Below are 23,486 nucleotides of genomic sequence, written 5' to 3'. Positions count from 1 at the left end.
TTATCATTAGGCTGCATTAGGCTATTTCTACAATACTTGTCAAAAGCATTTGTTTTGAATCTAAAGGTGCTTACATACTGCTTTCCAACGCACAACTGTTTTCGAGAATCAATTGTGCGTTAACCTTTAAGGAATTGAAGGAAGGTTAGGCCCGACCTAACCAAACCAAAAATAATATCTGACAAAAATAAACTGTTTACAATACTTGGAGTATTCAATTCAGAAAATATCTGAATTTCATGTTTTTTCTATAATTTAAGTTGTAGATAAATAATGTCGCACGTGCAATATGTCGATGAATTGATTAAAGAATATCTCCTCTTTAGGGGGTTCACTCAAACATTAAAATCATTTGATAATGAATTAAAAATGGAAAAGGAAAAAGGTTTTCGGGTGAGTCAGTAATATAAAATAAATTCTTCTTGATTCTTTTACATCCAAAGCGAACAAAAAAACATTTATAGCTTATTTTAAAAACTATTCATTAATTACTAGTATTTTTTTATACAATTTTTTATGTTGTTTTTGCTGTCTTTTTTTGTAAAAATTTTGCAAAATCTTTTTATTATGACATTGAATTTTTCATGAAAAATAACGATAAATTAATAAAATGGTAACTTAAGTTAATAAATGAATACTTTACACTGGAGTTTATTTAACGTCTTTTTTTAGGTTGACAAAATTGTTGACCAACTAATGCAGCATATTTACAATTATGAGCTTTTGTCTCTGCGCGAACTATGGGGGCATTTAGACAGAAGAATGTTTATAAGATTGGAAAATCATTTTATACCGGGAATAAAAAAGTTGGAAAATTCAGTACTAAAAATGTACCTTATTAACGCTGCAGTCAACAACAAGCAAGATCGCATTCAAGAGTTTTTTGTCAAAATGGCATCTGAATTACAAGGACAAATGGAATGGAAGGAATGGTTTGGTATGTGGCCAATTAAACCAATTTATTACTTGCTCAGAATGTGCAATGACATTTTATAAATATTTTTTTATATTCTGCATCGAAAAAAATGAATACGTATTTTTTTATTTTGAGATTTCATGAAAATTACAGAAGTTATGAATTATTGAAATTTAATGTTTTGAAAAACAGTGCACTTTTCGAACGCGTTTTCTCCCTCAATATCAGAAGATAGAAAATAATATGGTACATGAAATTTGTTGGAAATTTCTACACATCTACAATGGAAATATCTAAAAAGTTGAAATTAAAATTTAAAAATTTTTTTTTCTCAAAGATGGACACTTTAGTATTTCAATTTTTTTCTTTCAACTTAATCTTTAAAAAAATATTAAATTTTTTTCCCTTCATCTGAATGTGACGTTACTTTATTGAATTATTGTTAAAATGTAATTCTGAAAAAAAATTGATTTTTATAACAAAATGCAGAGCTCGAAGTAGGTCCGTAAATCCTGAAAAAGTCCGTAACTTTGCTCCAAGTCCGTAATAGTCCGTTTTATTGAAAAAAGGTCCATAAAGTCCGTAATTTCATTTAAAGAAATTACAAATGATTGCAGAAAGCCAATTATTTTTAAATGTAATAAAATTCTTCGCAAAAATTCAATTATGTTCAAAAATTTCTAACAATTCTCGTCAAAATTTCAATTATCTTTAGAAATATTAAAATTCTTCTCTGAAATTCAATTATTTTCAAAAAATCTAAAAAAATGGTCAAAATCTCAATTATCTTTATAAATAAATAGCAAAATTCTTCGATAAAATTCAATTATTTTCAAAAATTTTAATAAAATTCATTAAAAAATTTCAATCATTTTCATAATTAACAATATTTATCACACGAATTCAATTATTTTTTTAAGGAATAATATTCAATTATTTTCAAAAATTTTAATAAAATCCATTGCAAAATTTCAATTACTTTCAAAAGTAATAAAATTCTTTTTAGGAGAATTCAATTATTTTCATTAGAATTTTAATCGAATTCCTCGAAAAAATTCTTAAAAATTTTATTAAAATTCGTCCAAAGAATTTAATTATTTAAAAATTTGTTGATAAAATTTTTAATAGGAATTGAATTCCAAGAAACATTCAATTATTCAATAAATTATTTATTTGCATTTTATTTGTATTTAAATAATTGAATACTGGTAGAATTTTCTCATAAACATTGATTTAAAAATAGATTTCAGTTAAAGTCTTAGATTTTTATAATAATTGAATTCTTTTGAAGAATTTCATTCAAATTTTAAAAAATAATTGAATTTTATCAAGACATTTCTTAAAATTGTATTAAAGATAATTAAATTTCTACCAAAAAAAAATTTTATCAAAACTTTTTAAAATGTTTGAATTTCTGCTAAAATTTTGATATTTTTGAAAATAATTGAATTCTTGGGAAAAATTTTTATTAAAATTTTCTAAAATATTTGAATTTCTGCAAAAATTTTTATTATTTTACGAAAATATTGAAATTCTTGCGAAAAATTTTTATTAAAATTTCTAAAAGTAATTGAAGATCTGCTAAGAATTTTGTTATTTTTAATTTATGCCAAGAATTTTATTAAAATTTTAAAAATAATTGAATTCCTGTTAATTTTTTACAAGAATTTAATTATTTCTGAAAATTTTAATAAAATTTTCTTCGCAAGAATTCAATTATTTTCATAAACAATAAAATTCAATGCAGAAATTCAATTATTTTTAATACAATTTTAATCGAATTTTGTCGAAAAATGTAATAATCCTTAAAAATTTTATTAAAATTCGTTGATAGAATTCAATTATTTGAAAATTTGTTGATAACGATTTTTTATGGGAATTGAATTTTAAGAAACGTTCAATTATTCAATAAATTATTTATTTGCATTTTTACATTTAAATTTGTATTTAAATAATTAAATTCTAGTAAAATTTTCTAATAAAAATTGATTTTCATTTAATAAAAATGAATTTCAGTTAAAATTTTAGATAATAATTGAATATTAAAAGCAATATAGCGTGAATTTAAAAAAATAATTGAATTTTGTAATTAATTTTTTTGAAAAAGTTTAATTGAGTTTTTTTAATATTATTTTCAGTTTCTATTTTCTAATATTTATTTAATTAAAGAATTTACGAATAATTAAAATTTCGTAAAATTGAATATTGTAAAGAAATGAATTTGGAAATTGTCAAAAAACTTTTTCGAAAATTTTTAAAAATAATAATTGAATTGATAATGAATTGAATCATTAAAAATTATTTTTATTAATAATTTTATTAATCTATTATTATGAAACATAAAGAAATCGATGACTTCGTGTCGAAGACTCGGAGTTATCAATTTCTTCATGTTTTATAGTTATGAAAAATGGAATTTTTAGTTTTAAGTAAAATGTTCTCTTATTTGATTCGGACTGATTCTATTTTTGTCAGTTGGTCCGTAAATGGTCCGTAATTTTTAATTTTTGGTCCGTAAAGTCCGTATTTTTAAATACTTTCACTGCTTCGAGCCCTGAAAAATGTCAATTGACGAGTTCGTTTACCCACTAAAAGTAAACAGAAAGCTTGAAACCGAAAGCAAAATTTCATGAGCGTAAAAAAGATAGTGCTATCTAACTATCTCTCTTGCACTCATAAAATTCTGCTTTCAATTTTACGCTTTCTGCTTACTTGGAACTTCACTCTGAGTCTTCTGAAAGTTTTAATTAATTTGACCAAAAGTTCTTTTTCAATGTATGTTATGCGTAGTCCTTTTTTAAGTCATTTACATTTCTCAAGTTACTAATTGATTTATAATTATCTTATAGCGTTGCCGTTTGTAAAAAATCCAGAAGATAATCCAATTTATTCCGTTTACTTCAGTCGTCACTGGCAAGAAACTATGCTAGTTTCGTTACATAATTTTATCGCTACAATTTTTCAAGTAAGTGATAACATATTTCATCATTTTTAAATTACTAAATCTTTAGTTAAAATTTTTACTTTTCACTTCCTTTGTAAACTGCCTTTAAATTAATGTCTTTTATTATATTTCACACAATTATTTATAAAAGATCCATAATCTACGTTGCCAATTTAGTCCACAAATATATAAAATTGCATTTAACGCAATGGTAACGAGGGGGGGGGGGGGGTTAAAAAGCGTTAACAATTGGTAACCTAGTTTATGAACAAAAATAGTTGTCAAAAAATAGTAAGTTCTTACATTTTTTACCTTATTTTTTTACGTATTGTTTTATTATAAGAAAACCAAACGAGAGATAATGAACAAGTTTTCTGTTGCAAAATATTCTTAGTTCATTAATAGGTGGATTCCACGTCAGTTCAACACACTAATTTTCATGACATGACATGTTGGGATTTGGCTGTACTTTTGTAAATTTATTACTTTTACAGTGATAAACAACTCCACCAAATATTTTTTCAAAATTTTGAAAATTACCAAAAATATGGCATTTTCAAAATTTGTGTCTTTTTTTTAAAGTGCTATAACTTTGATTCTAATTAACCGATTTTGGATTTTGAAAAAAGGATTTCTTTGGTTTTAAGTATATTTTAAGTTAAAATTAATATAAAAAAAAAATTCTAAAATTTTTTTTTTTTTGAAATTTTGAAAAATTAAAAATCTGTTTTTGAAAAAACATCATCTTCGATTTTTTTTTTAAATTTTACTAAATGTTAGGACAAATGTGCTTTACATGTCCTGTAAGTTTCATCTTGGGATCTCAAAGGAATTCGGAGTAAAAAAATAAAACGTAGCGCAAGCAAAAATTTATATTGTCCGTCTGCTTGAGATTGGTAATCAATTAAGTCAACTTGGCACCTGCTGTTAAAATCAGACGAAATGATCGGTTTGACGACAATTCGTTTTTTTTCACTTTTATGTTTTCACACAATTCTAAAAATAGTTTTATTTGTGCTTGAGTGATATTTTTATACTTTAAATTTAATTCCTTCAACATTTTGTCCCTACCGCCATGCCCAACTGCTTGATGGGTTGAGTATAAAACTTGAAACAATTCGTCAGCTTAAATTAAACTTTTAACACTTTTTTGGTGATCTGATATGGGTGCAATAAGTTTTTCACACCCATATACCGTTGTATTTGCGGTAATCACGAGATGAAGCTTTTTTGTTTGAAGATTTAACTCGTTTCACTGAAATAGAAGAAGTGGAAATTTTTATTGATAAAACATCCAAGGGTCCTTCCGGAATTCTCGATTTTATGACGTTATAAAATTAATATGGATTTGTCTATAAAAGAAGAATAATGAAAAATTGTACATTTTATATTTTTCAGTACATGCATTTACCAACATTACTTACAATCGATGAAGATACGAATAAATTTAAAAGATTACAAGAAGAAAATGATGCTTTGAGACAAATATTAAGTGAACTGACGAAAGGGGAAAGTTTGGTAGACGTAAATTCTGGTTCGACTCCTCAACAACTTCCAATTATGGATGACTTTTATATTATTGCCCAGTTCGTATTACAATTATTTCCATACCCGGTAGAAACCCTATTAAAACGGTATTAAGAATTAACAAATTTTCAGAGAATCCCCTTTGCTCGACAATCCTAAATCGTTGAAGAGTTTAATTAGAAACATAGGTGGAGGATCTAGTCCAATTTTAAACAGAAAGTCTCAACCAAATGTGAAGAAGCTGGGTGATTCTGAAATCGCTATTACTAAGCGAACAAATATGAAAGGAAGATTGACATCTTTGAGTAAATCAGAAGTAATTAGTAAAAGAAGTATAAGTTGTGATTCAAGGCTTACTAGAAAGAGAGATTCATCTGTGGACGCTGAGAAGAAAATTAAAGAAAAAATAGACATCAATTATTCTCTTTTGACACAAGTAATTTTTTTTATTTATCGTGCACTTTTAAGTATGTATGTCTTCAAGAACACTAAACAATATAGTTTTCTATTAAAAATTTTATAGGAAGAATACTTAGAACATAAAACTTCAATTCTTCAATGCAAATGTAATACCAATGGGTCCTGTGTAGCAACAGGAGATGCTGATGGAGTTATCAAGGTCTGGGTACCGACTCCTACACCAAAGTAAGTTGATATACCAATGAATGAAACTAAATATAAATTTGTGAGTATTTTTATCGAATTATTCCCTCTACTCTTGAAGCTATGTCAGTATTTTTCAAATCTGTCGATTCACTTTTCGCTTAATTCTGGTTAATTTCTGGGTTTTTAAATTAAAAATTTTGAAAGCATTTGTAAGATTTCTGCCAAGTTTTCTTGCGGATACAGTTTAAAGAATACTGCCGCTTCGTAGATGAAATGGAAAATATTTAATTTAAAAATTCATCGCACCTTTACAGAACAATAGCCACATTCTCTGCATCGGCTGTAAATTTCAATAAAGCAGTTACATCCTTAGATTGGATTTCAAAAAATGAACGTTACTTCATACACGGAGACAATCATGGCCTAATTCAATTACACGATACACGTGACATCAAGACAATTTGGAAAATTCAACATGAAGGATCGCGTGTTCTTAAATTAATTTGCAATCCTGCAGAGTCCAATTTTATTGTCTCATTGTCAGATTCCAATGAAGGAAGACTGCTTTTGTACGATATTAAAACAAAAAAAGTTGAACGAAGTCTTCCAATGGAGAAGAATTTAAATGCCCTCTGTTCGACCTTTAATCACAATGGACAGTTACTAATCACGGGTCTTTCTAATGGCAACGTGTTGATTCACGACCTCAGACGAAACGAAGTTATTGATAATTTTAATTGTTATTCTAATCCTGTTATTGATATAGAACTAGTGAATGATTTTACAAACATTTGTACATTAAGCGAGGATGGTAAACTGTGTCAAAGAAGCTTAAATCAAACCAGTAAAGTGCTCTGGGAGTCTAAAGCCAAAATTGAAAAGAATCTTGTTCGAGGAAAAATATTCTGCTTTGATCAAAGTGGCAGTAATATGTTACTTTGTACGCAAAGTGGCGGAATCATTTGCAAGGCAAGTATAAGAATTCGAATTTGTCGTCAGATTCTCTCTAATACGTCAAATTTCAAAATGGCGGATCCAATCTTTATTACTTGAAACATTATAATGAGCGATAGTATAAACTATGAAAATTCTAGAGATATGTTAAAAATTATGATAATCTTTCATTGTGTATAAGTAGTAAAATAATTGGAATTGCCTGTAGGTACCACCATCAAATCCGGGAAAGGTTTTGCAATTAGGAGGACATAAAGGAACATTATGTTGCAATTGGTCGAACAATAACCAATCAGGAATTTGTATTACGGGTGGCGCAGAAGGCAAAGCGAGAGTGTCCACATTACAGGCACATTAATTTATTCAGACATGAACTGCAGTCCAATTAAGTCCATCGTAAAAATGTTTGGTGATTATGTATATAATGAAATGGTAAAATATTTTAATATTATTATAATATTATAAACGCCTACCCTACTAAAAATTACCACATAGTTTACCATACTTCTCGTTATATCAAGATTCAAGTGTAATCTTAATTGAAAATCGTTACTAAACTTTTTGGGATACAGAACTAAAATTTAATATTTCTTCCTACGATGATATAAATCATTCAAATTGTTTTATATACTCAGTCCGAAATGTGAATTTTCATTTTCCTCCTTGAAGTTGATTTTGATGCTTCTGAAAGTTTTAATGGATTAAAACTTGTCACGCGGGGGTTTTCGAGGTCGCTGATTACGAACCCGATGTTTGTTTTTCAAAATTCAAATTGGCGGATCCAATATGGCGGACAAACCTTTTTAATTTGTTCGGATTCGTGAAAATTGATTTTTTCGACCCGTAGGTGTCTTTTAACTTTCCCTGTCACATATGATTTTGTATGTAGTAAATCATGTGATAATTTTTAATAGGGATAGGCAGTTAATTAACCGGCGGACAATAGATAAATATGCGTAATTATTACTTATATTCCTCTATTGACCGAAGTAATTCCGATTGAAATCTGAAATCACGTGGAAATTACCTGATTTCGTAAGCCATCTTGATTCTTTATTTCTTTTTTAATCATTCGTTAAAACAGACAAAATGAAAAATGGTTTCCGAAAGCACACTGTTCGACAATGATTTTGCCCCTTGAATAATTCTTGTTACTTTCGAAAGATTTTATCACGCTGATTACGAATCTTAAAAAATATGCTTTTTTCACTTTTTAACACTAATTTTTTCAAAAAATTGACATGACAGGGCATTTATTTTTATTCGCAAATTCGTAATCTACGAAACAAAATCTATCGAAAGTGATCAGAATTATTTAAGGGCAGAAAAAGATTCATTTTTGTCCGACAGTGTTATTTACAACTCGATTTGATAAAAATAAGTATTGATGTAATTATTATTTTGGACTCCACATCCAATAGTCTCTGTGTAATCGTTTTGAAGCTAGTTTAAAGTATAACCACATGAAGAAAGTTAATATTTATAATATTAATTTTTAATTATAGTGTAAAATTTAAATTATTGTAGTGTATGTGAATTTAATATATTTTATAGTTTTTTACACCATATTGTAATTCATTTCTAACCAAAATTAATTAGGGTAATGTGTCCATAAATGGACCGACCTCATGAGTGTCTACTCATGTAACACCTTTCTGTTTTTTATGAAACCAAAGGCAAAATGTTCAAATATCTGTTTTAAAAAGTATATAGCACCGCAAAAAGTTTTTAATATGACTCCAAAGTGTGTACACTCATTTTTGACTTTATAATAGCAACATGAAAAAAATTATGTTCAAAAATATCATAAAACATAAAAGTTTCAGTCATCTTTTCGAAGATTAAAAAACTTGCCAATCCTTATTAATAAAATCAGATGTCTGTCTGTACATTGCTTAAAACTTCAAAATGTTAACATGATTAGTTATTATGGACATCAGAGATTCCAAAAATGTTCTTAAAAAATTTAATGTATGTATGTATGTATGTATGTATGTATGTATGTATGTATGTATGTATGTATGTATGTATGTTTGTCTGTCACAAAAACTTTGTACCCCAATCACACAAAAACATGTGAATCGATTTAAGTCCAACTTGGTAGGTTATTAGGTATTGACCCAAGGAAGGTTTATAAATTTACAGATTTAAAAAATATTAATTAGAACGGGAGATATTCAATTTTTTCAAAAAATTCAAAAAATCGAAAATTTCAAAATTTTTTATTTTTCATGGATTGCTTTTGAAGTTTATATACTTGAGTATTATATGTTATTTAGTCACATTATAGCATAACTTTGCAAAAAATAAAGTCCTATAACTAATATGTAAGTATAAAAATGTTTTCAAAAAATCGAAAATTTCAAAATTTCACATTTTTTTATGGATTGCTTTTAAACTTTCTATATTTGAGTATTACATGTTAGCATAATTTTTCAAAAAATACTATTCTACAACTAAGATGTAAATATAAAAATATTTTCAAAAACTTGAAAAATGGAAAATTTCCAAATTTCACAATTTTTAATGGATAGCTTTTAAACTTTCTAAAAATGAATATTATATGTTATTTAGTCAGATTTTATCATAATTTTGCAAAAAATACTATCCTACAAGAAATATAAAAAAATTTTCAATATATCAAAAAATCGATACTAATTACTATATGAAGTATAAAGTATAATTCAGTAGTATTTTTGGAGTCTCTGATTAATATTTTGATGTCAAAATAGTGCAATTCAAAATTATTTATCAAATCAATCTAATATTTTCAAGAAGTTCAGAAATATTGAAAATGGAAATTTTTTATGATTAAAATGATTTCGCAGGATGTCAAGAATTGTAAGTCACCTGTGATACAATACAAGCATATTATGCCACTAGGCAAAAACTTACATGTTAAAACGTTTTTTCATTTTAACTCTAGATTTAACTTTAAGAGATGTTTTGAGCAATGTAAAGACAAAAGTTAACACGGTGTCTATTTTTGTTTAACAAAATTCCCTGCTTTGTCCAAACTTTTCACGGTTTATCTCTTTTTTGTCAAATTTAAATTTACTTGATTTTATCCATAAATAAATCTACAAATGGCTATAAAAATTTACTTATTTTATGAAAATACTGTTTCTTAAGTTCATATAAATATAGATTGTATTACTTGCTGTCGTACAGTTTTCTGTTTATACTAATACATTTAACTGGGTATCTACCAAACGGGAAAAACTGTAAAAAGCTGGGAATATGCCGAACCGGGAATTTTCCTATCAAATTAAGAAAAAGTTTCATTATATTAATTCGCTTTTAAAAAATTGCTTTTTACTTCAATTTTTATTGATGTATAATATTTATGAAAACAGACCCGAGTCAAAATTTAAGCCCTACTTTCAGCCTAAAATTTAGGTCTTATGTTAGGTTTTAGCAGTCGTAACGTAGGGTCTACTTGCGATACAATTAGTTCCAATTAGACTCTACTATAACTCCAAAAACTGTATGGAAAATTTAATTTTTTTAATACATTAATTAAAGTACTACAAATTGATAAATATTGTTCTCTGCATTTGAATTGGTTAAAATAACTAATTTGATAACGAAAAGTCAATCACTGATTCAAATAGTAATATTTTCCTACTAAAATAGCTATAATGGTAACTAATTATTATTTTTTTCCGGTCAAATTAAATTCCCTAGCTATTTCCTGATTTTCCAGATTGGTAGAAACTTAAATGTATTGGTAGAAACTAAAACCCGTCGAAGACGGGTACGACAGCTAGTTATTTCATAAGACATTATTCATTATCATTACTAAAAAATAATTTACAATTATTCTAATGTTGAAAATATTTTTAATATCACCACATAATGATTTCAGCAATTTAAAAAATTTACAATTTTACAAGTGTAATGATAAGCTTTTTTTAAAAAACATTAATTTTTTACTCTTCAGAAAAGTAAAGGTCACACAATTATCGTGTAATTTGGTTAAATTAAAATACTTTGGTCGCCCTGTGAAGTATTTAAAAAGATTGTGTTTTCGGCCGTCGAACCAAAAACTTTCAGTTTTTGAACTTAATCAAGTTGAAAGAATTATATAAAATATTTATAAAAAGCTCATAAATACGTAATTTTTTGATCACTATACAGATTTTTAAATTAAATTTTGTTCAATATTTTTGTAAAAATTGATTTATTTGGTCCCTAAGAATGATTTTTTGTACATATTTATAATAATGCTTAATGTAAATCTAAATTTACAATTTTTTAATCTGAACTTTCGTCTTCATCATCGTCACATTCTACAGCTATGCTTCGAATACCGTTCCTTAATAATGGTGAGCCTTTATTTTTCCCAATAACCCGAGCATTCAGAAATACTGATAAAGGTGCTCCGTTTGGGCAACATGTTATTTGCACTTCTTCTTTCAATATTTTTTCCTTGTAAGCGAAAAGCTCTACTTTTAACCTGAAAAAAAGAAGAATTTTTTATAAAAGAGTAATCTAGGCAAAAATGTGATTTAAATTTTCCATGCTAAACACTTATTGAACTAGGATATTTAAATGTTTACGTGGCAGTGAACTTTAAGCAACTTTTAAAAATTATTTTTGAAATTCATATTATATTGATCGGTACCTAAGATTGTCTCTTTCTACACTTAAATCTATTGTTCGACAATGAGGATTCAGATTGCCAGTGAATATTGGAGGCTCATTTTTCTCTCCATGAATGCAAGTATTCCATGGGATAGAAAACTCTATTTGATATCTGAAAATAAAACGAATTTTGATGTAACTAATAAATTACATTTGTCTCAATATCTCAGAACCAGAAAGAGCTGTAGGCTTCAATTTTTTTTAAATTGTAGGTCTCACGTGTGGACATAAAATGAGAGTTTTTTCAGAACGATTCATGAAGTTTAACTATATTTTTTTGTATTTTTAAGTTTGCAAAAGAACGTTTTTTGCCCATAACTTTAAAAAAATGTTAGGTTATTAATTTTAAAGTGAAAATACATGAATATATAATTAAACCTCAGTGCTTATTGAACGTTTCTAATTTGGAAGAAGGTTCAAACTAAAGTAATCCTCGCCGTTCAGAGAAAATTTTAAAAACTACTGTATAGAATGTTAAATTATAATGTTGGTTAATTTACTCGAAATTTCATAGAAATAATAAATAATAATTACCTATGGTAAAGCTGTAAGAAACCTAGGTGAGCATCGATGTGTCCATGTCGTTGTGGTTGAAGAATTATGTTATTCTCTTTTCCAACACTGCATCCTCCACTGAAGTGAACATGATGTTCTGACAAAACACATGAGAGAGAATTACGTTAACTATTAGATATATTATGGTCTAGAAAAGTGAATATTAGGTACACTTTAAGGGGGTGTCAAAGTCAATTGGACTTTTCTATTGAAGCTTTTAGCTGATTCGAATTTGACAGTCCCTTAATGGGACAGTTTGTTAATAAAATATCTCGAATAAAGGAAGTGACTTTTTAAATACCTGTATTTCTCAAAATCTTAGACAGATAATAAAGCAATTTTTTTTATTTAAAAGATGTTGACTTTATGCTTTCAAAGAAAATTAGCTGATGTTGTTGCTATGCCTAGTCATATATTTGGTGATTGCTACAGATCCAAAACAATCACTGCGGGTGTGATTTATCTCGAAAACAAAACATCTAAACCAATTCATCTGAAACAAAGCTCAAAATACTCAGAACACAAAAGTAGTGTTAATGCTGCTGTGTTATTAATTCTTTGTTTTTAATATTGGAGGTATGACATGCGATAGCGGCAAGTGTCCTGAGTATTTTGAGCTATGTTTGAACTAAATTGGTTTAGATGTTTTGATTAATTTGGATCTGCGTATTCATCATTAATTATTAGGCTAGGCATAACATCATCAACTAATTTTTTTTAACTATAAATCAACATCTTTTAAATAAAAGAAACAAATTGAAGCATCTGCCGTTCTAAGTATGTAATATATTACTCCCCAAAATTCTATCCGGGCATCACTTAAAAACGGGTGAATCTATTTAGGAAGGGTTTTGATTAATTTATAGACGAAATTTCGAAATTAACTATTTAGGAAATAAAACCCGTCGAAGGTGGGTATGACAGTTAGTATTTTATGAAATCATATGTGAAATGTGCTTTTATATAAAAGTAATTGTGGATTCGTACATTGATTTTAGGGGTTTTATATAAGACCTCACGTATGATTCCATATAAGAATTTTTAGTAGGGTATTAAAGATAAAAGTTACCTGAAGTCTTTATAGTGTCATTTCGGAAACTGAATGAGCAAAGGACTCGTAATATAAATTTCACAAAATTACAAAAATTAAATGGTTAACACTGATAAAGCATGCGAATAATTTAAAAATATATATCGAAAATGTTGAATAAAGTATGAAAGGTATTAAAAGGTTTAGGAAGTTTTTATATCATGAGTAGATTAAAAAATTAAGAAAAGGAATATATCAACGAATAGTAAACTATCTTTTCGTTACCGATGCAAGAAGACTAACTGCATGATGAAAATGAATAAGGATCTAACATTTTGTTACTCATTGTAAGTGTTTCATTTTTTTCTTATTAATTTTATTAGTATTTTTTAATTTAATTAACCGATACAAAATTTGAATTTACTTTTCTAAAAAATTGCTCTTTGACAGTTAGGTTAATTCTTAGAATTTAAGAAAACATTAGACTATTACTTATCTGTATCGAAAAGTTAGTCTTTTTTATCGGTATTAGAATGATAGTTTAGGTACATTCGTAGTACCCATCGGTGTGACCCTCATAACACCCTCATCATATTCAGGATATCTCTGAGATGTTCTAAGATAATCTTTTTCTTCCTCGCGGCGTGGATATCCATAAAATATTCAAATTGGCAAAAACAAAGTTGAAAAAAGAGGTGAAATTATTATTTAATACTGTTTTTAAAAAATGCATCAATGTCAGGAATAGGAGAAATAAGTACATCATAAATTTGAAAAAAATGTGAAATTATGTATTAAAAACATTGATATAAATACAATTCAAAAATTCTATAGAAAAACATTCTTAATTACATTTTACATTCTCAAGGATTAAAACACATTACGACGTTATCAACTTAAAACAAACAATTCCAGTAGTTTTAATGTTTAAAGTACATTTCAATTTGCGAATATTGTATTGACATTAAGAAATAAATTTGTTTGTGCATATGTTTCATTTAAAAGAAAGAATATTACAAAAACCAAAGTCTGCAAACAGTGTTTAACAGATGCTTCTTAGTTACCAATTGTATTTAATAAATAATAATATAATGATTTAAATTAAAACTGGCAACTGAAATTTTTTTACGAAAAAACTTGATTCTTCGTTACGATCGTTACTTGTGACTAGTCAAAGCCATTCCTTAAAAATAAAATTACTTTTTAACATTACTGAAGAAAAAAGGATTAATTTCCATTTAAACAGTAACAATGTTAGTTCTTCAAATTGATTTTCCAACTTACTAGGAGTGGATGACAGTTGAATCCATATTTCACTTTAAGTGTGTTAGAATCATTCATATCAGTTTTACACAATGATCATGTCTATTAAACAGATCAGGATGCTTCTTCATGATCATAATTAAATATTCAGATGATATTTAAAAATGTTCACAATTTTATAAGTCCATGCATTGTTTAAAGCTCCAGGTACTTATGGAGTCCAGATGCGTCAATAAATCCTCTACATTCAGGTCGGAAATTGTCTCGTACATACTGGTAAGCACGCTTTTCCCAGGGACGCTTTCTTTACATTGATGTCTACGGGAAATCATCAGAAAGAAAAATCAACAAGTAATCATTAAAAGTAGATAATTAAACAATTTTCTTATTTTCACAGCTATGCAAAGATTGTAATATTATCATTATCATTTAGATGGTAATAAGCCGGCCTTCTTTATAATTAATTTTTCGAAATTAACATCGAGTATATTTTTTTATAATTTATTTCACTTAAATGACACTACGCTTTAGGTAACTTTTAATTTTAAAGATTTTTGTGCATGCAGATATTTTGTTTATTAGAGCAGTATTATAAGGTTTATAATTACGAAGTTGACATTTTATGGTTAAGAAATGGTCAATCATTTTTCGGTCAAGTTACTAATTCTTTCCTTATACTTAATTAATGCTGATTATTTGTTTATGAGAAGGCTTTCATCGTTTTAAAGGTGTTTTTACTTCTGATTTAGAATAGATAATAATTATTGAAAAATTATTGAAACTAAAGTCAATTTGAATTTAATTTCTTATTTGGTATTAAAACAAAAATCTACTCTACATTTCGTTCATTTCCATTGATTGAAATAAAAGATTATTCAATTTTCATTTCTGACTGGATGTTGAAACAAAAGACTAATCTAATTTTATTAGGGTCCATGCAGAAATTATGTAACGCTTTAAGGGGAAGGCGGGTTAAAATTTCGAAAACTGTTAAGGGATTCACACTTGAGATATAAACTAAATATTCAATATTTAATAAAACAAAAGTAATAAACAGAAAATTTCGTTTCCTTACTAAACCAGAAGTAAAATACCTTTAAAACGATATCTTGGCTCATGAACAGAACAAGACAAAAAAAATTAATTTTCATTCGACCAAAAATGTAGAAATTTCATTTTAAAAAACCATGTTTTTAGTTAATAAATGAAATTTTTCGTAAATCTTTTATCCGATCGGATCCAGTTTTGGCACACTTTTTAAGGGTTCCTAGAGGTATAGTTTTGGAGAATATTAAAAGAATTTATTAACTTTTGTACGAATTATTAAACAATTAAAAGATAGCCATTTTTAATTCATTTGCAAGTAAATGAACCAATTTTAATTTAAGACCCGTTATTTCACAGGTATTTCCGAGCTTTATAACTTTCAATAACAACTTTTTTCTCCAAAATTTCATGGGAAAGAACGATCATCAACAAACTGTTTTTCGACACCTTTTGGCATTGTTTATAACGAACTGCTAAAAAAATCTCGAGTGGGAAACATAAACACATTCATATACTATCACCCCAAATTATATATATCAATCCACAGTCAAAAGTGAAGTATCAATTTTGGCAGAAAATGACAACTTTTTTCATAGGGCGACTGGGCTATTGAAGTTCTGTTTATATTTACCCCAAGTTTTCAAATTCTTGGGGTAAATGTAGACAATTTGTTACACCTGGGTCACAATTACAATTAATTAAATTAAAATAAATTTGTCGTCAAATATAAAGTGCTGTTATCATTCGTTCTTGCGAGAGACTAACTCAGAACTCTCAAAATTGCTCGTAAGGGCCATCACACCTGATTTCCCCCCTTTATCCCCTCTTTTCACCATACGCAATTAATCACTTAGTCATTTCAACTCATTACTAATACTTTGCTTCGCAAACACAATTTATTATTTATTAACTAAATTGACAAAATTAAAAAATATGAGTCAATTTTTGTTATAGCATTAATTAGGAATAAATTTTTTTTTTAATAAACAAATTAATTTTTTTTAACTTTGGACCCGATTTTAAAAAAATTTTTTTAATTATTTTTTTACAATTCACTTTTCAAAAGTAAATTGTAAATTTACTAAATGTGAGGCTTGCACATGATTTTTGTGAAAAAATAAAAAAATAATTTGTTTATAAAAAAAAATATTTTTTTTTAATAAAAAATAAAAAATTTTGTTTTTACATTTCTTAAAAGTTGAAAGAAAACTAAAATTTTCATTCTTTGACAACTTTTTTCTAAACTCAATATTTTCAGACTTATAAGCTACTGAATAGGGTAAGTGCGTCAATTGCTGCGGGTGCTTCAGTTTCTGCGGCATTTTAATAATTTAAGTGAATACATTTGTTCAGGGCACAAATAATTTTGAAATTTTTTTAAAAAATTACTTAACGATGTAAGTTTTAAAATAGATATAGGAAGTATATACCAAAACATAATATTTATGTATTTTATTTTAATTAAAAGTTGACGTGTTCAAGGTTTTATTTATTTTTATTGCTAACTTTGCTGGCGGTGCAAAAATACCTACATAAAAAAGGCTTTATTATTGTTTTTAGACTTAAAGTGGTTATTATTATGATGATTTTAGATAAAGAAAACCTTGTTTTAAAAGAAAAATTAAACTTTACTTTATTTTTGTCTGTTATTATATTTTATTTTTAAGAGTAGTAATTAACACAGAATTTGGGCTTGATTTAATTTCTGCGCCCTCAGAAAATCAACTAAGACTGGTTACAATAGACTATCTATTTTGAAAAAGAGCAAGAAAAAATTATGAAAATGAAAGAAAAAATGAAGATTATGGAGGAAAAACTAAAGAAAATTTAATAAATACATAAATTATTAATTAAGGAAGAATTCTGTTATTAAGTTTTAACTAAATGTTTCAAAAATGTGATAATTCAGAAATTATTTGTTACTTTTGTTAATATATGATATATATTTATTTTTAATAAATTTATATTCTATTCAATTAAACATTGATTAAAATCATTGTCCCATTTTGATTTCATAGTAAACACGAAATTATGCGCAGAAACTGACCCACAGGAATTGAATTCGCGCAGCAACTGATGCGCAGCAACTGACTCAAACGCGCAGAATTAAACGCATTGAATATTATTTTTAATTCATTAAATTTATTAAAATAAATTATATTTTAGAGATGTTATTTATTGTAAACATATCTTAATAACACAAACTACAAATTTAATAAGACATAAGTTCAATTTGATCAATATAAAAATTATATTTTATAGTTAAAAGACGTCTTGACCAAAATACCGCAGGAATTAGTACACTTACCCTATAGGTCTACATTTACAAATCCAAAATTTCGAAAATTCATAAATCGAAAATAATTAAACAAAAATAAAAATAATGTGGGTATTTCATATTTTTCTATAAGAATGAGAAAAAAATTTTTTTAAGCGAATTTTAAAAAATCTCTATAAATCTCATACATATGGAATAGCCCATGTATGTATTATATTTTAATCGATCTCTTACTGAATTGGAAGTGGAAAATTAATGTCGTCAGATAGGATTAGAAATTTTACAAAATCTGATCTATATAGATCTAATAGAATATAAGCTGCCTTTTAGTAGAAAAATTTTTTTTTAAAAAGTGTTGAGTACCTATATTTTGATGGCAGGTATTTTAAATAATTATGAAATAATGTTTCAAAGGAAATAAAATAATTTAAAACTTTTTAAAAATCTAGGATAATTTTAATTATTTTAAATTTACTAGAAATTTTGTTGTTTACATTTATTTAAATCCATGACATAAAGCAATGCTCTGTGGGTTGAAATTCACTTATTAAAAATAATATGCAATTTTTCCAAATCTTGCTTTTCTTAACCGGTATCTTATAAATTATTAATAAATACAGTTTATCTTATATGAATGACAGTTTATCAGTTGTGTACTTGTTTTACAAATCCAAGTACAGGTTCAAACCTCTAATTAGCCAATCAGAATTCATTTTTAACGATTTAAATCAGGGTTATGTGGTTTGCAAAACTGACAACAAAAATATCCAGTTCTTATTAGTATCGAAAAACTTTAAATAAAACACATACTTAAAAAAATTGTACTACAGATAAACACTTAAAAATCATAGAACATTGCAAAAATATTGTCATTATTCAGCAATATTGAAATAAGAAATCAATTTTTTTAATTTGCTAGTGCAAGTTTAAGTGCGATAAGCAGAAACACCTTTTTATTGTACTCATTTATCATTTTTTCAAAGGTAACAAAAATTATATAATAATAATAATAAAACAATAAGAAAAATATTAAAAATAATATAATACTAATGATACTAATAATACTATAGTAAAAGTAGTAGTGAAAATAATAATAATAACAACACAGAAGCTTTTAAGAAATACATATCAAAAACATTACCTTTATCTCCCATATTCTTCTTATTTTTTATTAATTTAGGCCAAGTATTTTTTTGACTTAAACAAACTTAAATATTAAGCACTCAAAAATTGTACTTAAGGTCATTTCACAACAAATAATTATCACAGTCAAGATATTTTTTAAAAATCTACTTGTCTTTCTCTCTCCTATGACAGAGCAGAAAACGTAATGCAAAGCAGAATTTAATGAGAGTGGAAAGGATAGTGATATCTGACTGTCTCTCTTGCACTCGTGAAATTTTTGTTTTGCTTTACGTTGTCTGCTTAAAATGGGATTGCACCTTATGACTTTTGGAAAAACGGAAAAACAACCATTATCCTTCTCTCTCCTATGACAGAGGCATAAGTTTGTCTCACTCTACATTTTCTTACTTTTTCCAGAAACGGAAAATGTAGAGTGAGACAAACTTATGCCTATGTCATAGGAGAGAGAAGGTCAAGAATGGTTTTTCAAAAGCCGTGTAGCCGTACCCTAGGCGCCTCCGCTTGTCAAAAAGTAAGGTGTGCAAGCACCTTTAACCAATTTCTACTCTGCATCTATGTTAACTGTATACTTTCTGATGTAAACAAAGCATTCAATTTTTGTTGGCTGCCAAACACGTTCTGTATTTCAGTCATGTTTTCAAGAATTGACCTAATTCATTGAATCAACTGAGAAGAAAAAGATTTCTGTCGAATTCAGTCGTTCTCACACCACTTCGATGCATTATCGCACTTGACACAAAAGAACTGATAGGTGTTGACAATCAACAATAAGTAATATTCAAATTTAGATTAATTCTTTTTAAACATTCTGTTTACTTTAGGTTATCAACATTTCATTTTATTTGTCATTAATTAATAAGTTGCAATTGACAGGATTTTTAAATAACAATATAAAAGTGTTACATATATTTTAATTCTTTTAGGCAGTTTTTTATTGTGAGAAGAAAAGTTGTTTAATTTTTTCAAGTGTTTACTTCCCTAAAAGGGCATGTGACTGCGGTGAGTCACGTGGTTCTACGTATGTAAATATCGTAAATATTCAGTCAAGTTATTCTCTCAAAGTACTTAACGTGTTGAGTTTCAATTTTGCGGATAAGTTGGAAGAAGTGTAACGATTACTTGTGAAGTGTTAAACTTTCAATTTGTTTTGTCGGGAAATTTAATCTTACAATTATAAAAATCGACCACCACCTTCCTCATTGAGATAACTGTGAGTGTGTGGGTTTGAGTTTGACAGTATTCAATTTTGTCTTTTATCGAGTATTTATTAAAATCATGTGACGCCCAGATTACGTGATTCTACATTTCATTTTCATGGGTTATATTCTCAAAAAATACTTTAAAGATTATTTTTATTCATAGTAATAATAAAAATCAAATCTTTTTGAGACCGGCTCGAAATTTATCTCATAAAAATTTATTCATGAACGATAAATCGTCCCCATATTTTTTTATTAGTTGTATGCAAAAAAATATTTAATTATCAATTAACAATTTAACTACACTATGTTACAAAAAAAAATTAAACAATCTTCTTATAGAACCTATTAGGCGTTTTTGGTTTAAAAAAAAATGAAAAAATGGTATACATTAAATTACCGAAACACCCTAAAATTTTCATTTTAGACCAAAAAACCATTTTTTTCTGCGTTCCTGTACAAAAATCCTCGTAATATGTTTATTTCACAACCGATTTCCAAAGTATTTCTTTTTAAAGGTTTTGGGTTGAAATTAATATTTATGGAAGAATAGTGCCAAGAAAGTTTAAAAATCGACTTTTTTTGATAATGTTTCGTCAACTGATTACAGTTTGAAATTAATATTATGTCAAACATTTTTTCTCCCATTGAGATATTAAATAGTATTCTGCATTCAACAAGCCCTATTTCACTAGAATTAATAGAAAATTAATTAATGTTTTAAAAGATTTTTAGGTGTATTTGTTGACTTGCAAATTAGAAAAATAATGAAAGACAGACTTTGTTTTTAGGTTGAAAAGGCTAAATATAAGCTATTGTTATTCAATTTTTTTATATGAAAATTCATTTGTTGATTTTTCTAACTAATTTCAAATCATAATTTTATAATAATTTTTTTGTTTTTTATTTTACAAAATCATGATTCGAATTTTGTTAGAAAAATAAACAAATTAATTTTCATATAAAAACATTAAATAACAATGATACCGTCAAATAGGGTAACTCCGGACAGGAGGCTAACTTCAGACATTTGTACATTTCTGTTAATTTTTTTTCTATTTCCATTCTACCTAATACTTAGTTTTTATAAGGATTTAGCATTTCTATTGTCTAACAGAAAATTCAAGGAACATTATTATGACAGTTGAGAAATAAAAATAATCAAAGAAATTTAAGAAAAAAATTAATTTAGTTGGAAGAGATTTTTGAAAGTTATTGAACTTTGTGAAAAAAAACTCATTACTAAACGAACATATAGGTGAGGTAAAAGCTATTTCTTTTTTGAAATTTAATCTACTATTTATTGACATAAAATTGACAATAATTTCAATAACCTAATTTCAAAAATTTCTTGTTAAAACAAAAATACTTAAATAATATATAATTATTCAAAATAATTTTAAATAACACAAAAAATTATAAGGTGTCTGAAGTTACCCAGCCTTGAGGGCTAACTCGCCGGACACTAGTTCTTTTGTTACTTCCGAGAAAATAACAGAGATAAATAAAAAAAAATTAACTAGAAATATCACCACACAAGACCCTAAAGATGATATATTCCGATTTATGCGTTTATTTTTGATCAATTTACTGAATAATTTTTTCAAACAAACATAAATATTCACTTACCTTAACTTTTTGTAACGTAAACGGAAAACTGGGGTGGTTTGGCACCCTAGGCCACGTTTAACACCACGCCAATCAAAATTAAATTAATATTAGCCAAATCGTCGGTCAAACGCGGTTTTTAGATTTTTTGAGAAAAATGTATACAAAAAATTGTTTTTCAGGTTCGTTTAGAAGAAATACTTGTGAAGAGAATCCCATTAAAATTTTTAATTTATATAAAACAGGTTGCCCGGAAACAGTCTCCCCGAATATAAAGTACCTTTCAGATGATGCCACTTACAGCTGCGAAAATAAACTAAAAATATTCACAAAAAATTTTTTAATTTTCTTGTAATATGTAGCAATATCCAAAAGGGACTTTTGCAATAACTATAATACATTTTTTACAATAAGAGTTTAAAAAAGTATGTTTTTTTTACCAATTTTGCACCAGAATATTTAAATTAGAAAAAAAATGTGCGAAATAAAATCCAGGTAAAAAATAACCATTAACCTTTAAAGTGCTAAGTGTTGAAAAATCACGCTCAGTGCTAACCCCGGTCTGTCAGACCGCTATTCCCTTTTGACAGTTTTTTAGTCATTTATAATTTTTAAAAGACAACTATTATAAATATTTTTTACTTTTTAACAAAAAAAGTCATTTCTGTATTATGCATTTATTTATTTTATTTATTTTATAAATGCAGTCTATGAGAACTGTCAGTAGAACTAGCTGCGCGTCAAGTTGCGCAGACGTCACTCATGGGAATATACTGGAATATACTTTCACTTAAAGCTAACCCCGGTCTCACAGACCGCTATACTTCAAATATTTATTTATATTACAAAATTTAACGAATAAAAATTTTTGAAAAAGTTGTCTCCTAACAGATTTTCATAAAATATGAAGCTACTAAAAAGTTCAAGTTCTTATTATACTTTGAAAAAAAGTTACAAGCAAAGAAAATTTTAATAGCGGTCTGTCAGACCGGCATAGCACTTTAAAGGTTAAAGTTGCCAAATCACTAATAATATACCAATTATTTGTTTGCAAAAAAGCACAATACAGTTTGAGCATATATGCCGCATATTTTAATAACTTGAAATATAAGTGCTGCACCATGTACTTTTGATAATTAATATTATTAATTAATTTCATATATATATATATATATATATATATATATATATATATATTAAAATCAGATATCTTAAAAACACGAGTATGTCAGAATTTAAAATATCATTTTTTCAGTGCAAAAATAAAATTGTTTTAAACGTAAAATATGAATAAGGTAGTACAATACAAAAAGTACGTGTAAATAAGTGTCGATTTGAAATGATTTTAAAATAAATATTTTACGTTTCAAACAATTATATTTTAATAAAGACAAGTAAATTAAAAACTTTATCGTATACCTTTTTCAGCCAAAGGTACAGTACCAAATAAAAAGGTTAATTAGTTTACTACATTCGGACAAATAGTTTTTAAAATTAGTTTACTCCAACGTTTCGAAATCTAAATGATTTCCTCTTCAGGGAGTCAAAAAAATTAAAATTAAAAATGTTTTAATTTTGACTTCACACGCAGAGTTTTAATTTATTTTGTTTTAATTTATTTAAGTATTTTTAAAAAATTTTTGTGGTGTGTTATTATAAATGTGTGTTATCATAATGTCCATGTTTATCAGTGTTACACACTAAAAAAAAAGTTTTACTTTTAGCCTGTTTTCGAGGATGAATTTAAGGTGTAAACGGAGTCAGCC

General features: G+C 26.7%; 3 protein-coding genes across 10 annotated transcripts in view; 2 read left to right on the top strand and 1 right to left on the bottom strand.

Moving 5' to 3' along the window:
* Positions 1 to 112: 112 nt before the first annotated feature.
* Positions 113 to 8,508, top strand: LOC122502847 (WD repeat-containing protein 91). Its single transcript, XM_043613137.1, has 8 exons — positions 113 to 393; positions 673 to 937; positions 3,766 to 3,881; positions 5,259 to 5,446; positions 5,520 to 5,823; positions 5,911 to 6,032; positions 6,308 to 6,962; positions 7,156 to 8,508. Exons 1-8 carry the CDS (start codon positions 274 to 276, stop codon positions 7,303 to 7,305), a joined length of 1,920 nt encoding a protein of 639 aa, XP_043469072.1. The 5' UTR covers positions 113 to 273; the 3' UTR covers positions 7,306 to 8,508.
* Positions 8,509 to 11,111: 2,603 nt separating this feature from the next.
* Positions 11,112 to 19,104, bottom strand: LOC122502913 (UPF0687 protein C20orf27 homolog). Of its 2 annotated transcripts, none has more exons than XM_043613251.1 (4): positions 18,909 to 19,104; positions 12,129 to 12,246; positions 11,575 to 11,706; positions 11,112 to 11,406 (listed from the first exon to the last, which is right to left on the bottom strand). In XM_043613251.1, exons 1-4 carry the CDS (start codon positions 18,919 to 18,921, stop codon positions 11,205 to 11,207), a joined length of 465 nt encoding a protein of 154 aa, XP_043469186.1. In that variant the 5' UTR covers positions 18,922 to 19,104; the 3' UTR covers positions 11,112 to 11,204. The 2 variants fall into 2 exon arrangements, with proteins under 2 accessions (XP_043469186.1, XP_043469185.1); XM_043613250.1 differs by lacking the exon at positions 18,909 to 19,104 and adding an exon at positions 15,051 to 15,219.
* Positions 18,610 to 23,486, top strand: part of LOC122502911 (histone deacetylase 6) — a 32,296-nt gene continuing 27,419 nt past the window's right edge. For 2 of the 7 annotated variants that reach the window (XM_043613248.1, XM_043613245.1), the window contains exon 1: positions 19,484 to 19,664. The gene's annotated coding sequence lies outside the window, so the exon portion shown is untranslated. Of the gene's footprint in view, positions 18,751 to 19,482; positions 19,685 to 19,918; positions 20,124 to 23,486 lie in introns of those variants that run through there. The other 5 variants (XM_043613246.1, XM_043613243.1, XM_043613242.1 and 2 more) reach the window with 5 other exon arrangements.

This window comes from Leptopilina heterotoma, unplaced genomic scaffold (assembly GCF_015476425.1).
Source record: "Leptopilina heterotoma isolate Lh14 unplaced genomic scaffold, ASM1547642v1 Lhet_24, whole genome shotgun sequence".
Classification (NCBI taxonomy): Eukaryota; Metazoa; Arthropoda; class Insecta; order Hymenoptera; family Figitidae; genus Leptopilina; species Leptopilina heterotoma.
The sequence above is the reverse complement of the archived record's forward strand: the minus strand, read 5'-3'. Positions and strand labels throughout refer to the sequence as shown.

Coding starts and splice junctions, on each gene's coding strand:
- LOC122502847 (XM_043613137.1), top strand. CDS start 274: ATGTCGCACGTGCAATATGTCGATGAATTGATTAAAGAATATCTCCTC. Junction 394..672: donor AAAAGGAAAAAGGTTTTCGG/GTGAGTCAGTAA, acceptor GTCTTTTTTTAG/GTTGACAAAATTGTTGACCA. Junction 938..3,765: donor GGAATGGAAGGAATGGTTTG/GTATGTGGCCAA, acceptor ATTATCTTATAG/CGTTGCCGTTTGTAAAAAAT.
- LOC122502913 (XM_043613250.1), bottom strand. CDS start 15,087: ATGATTGACCATTTCTTAACCATAAAATGTCAACTTC. Junction 11,707..12,128: donor TTCTTACAGCTTTACCATAG/GTAATTATTATT, acceptor TTTTATTTTCAG/ATATCAAATAGAGTTTTCTA. Junction 11,407..11,574: donor GTAGAAAGAGACAATCTTAG/GTACCGATCAAT, acceptor TCTTTTTTTCAG/GTTAAAAGTAGAGCTTTTCG.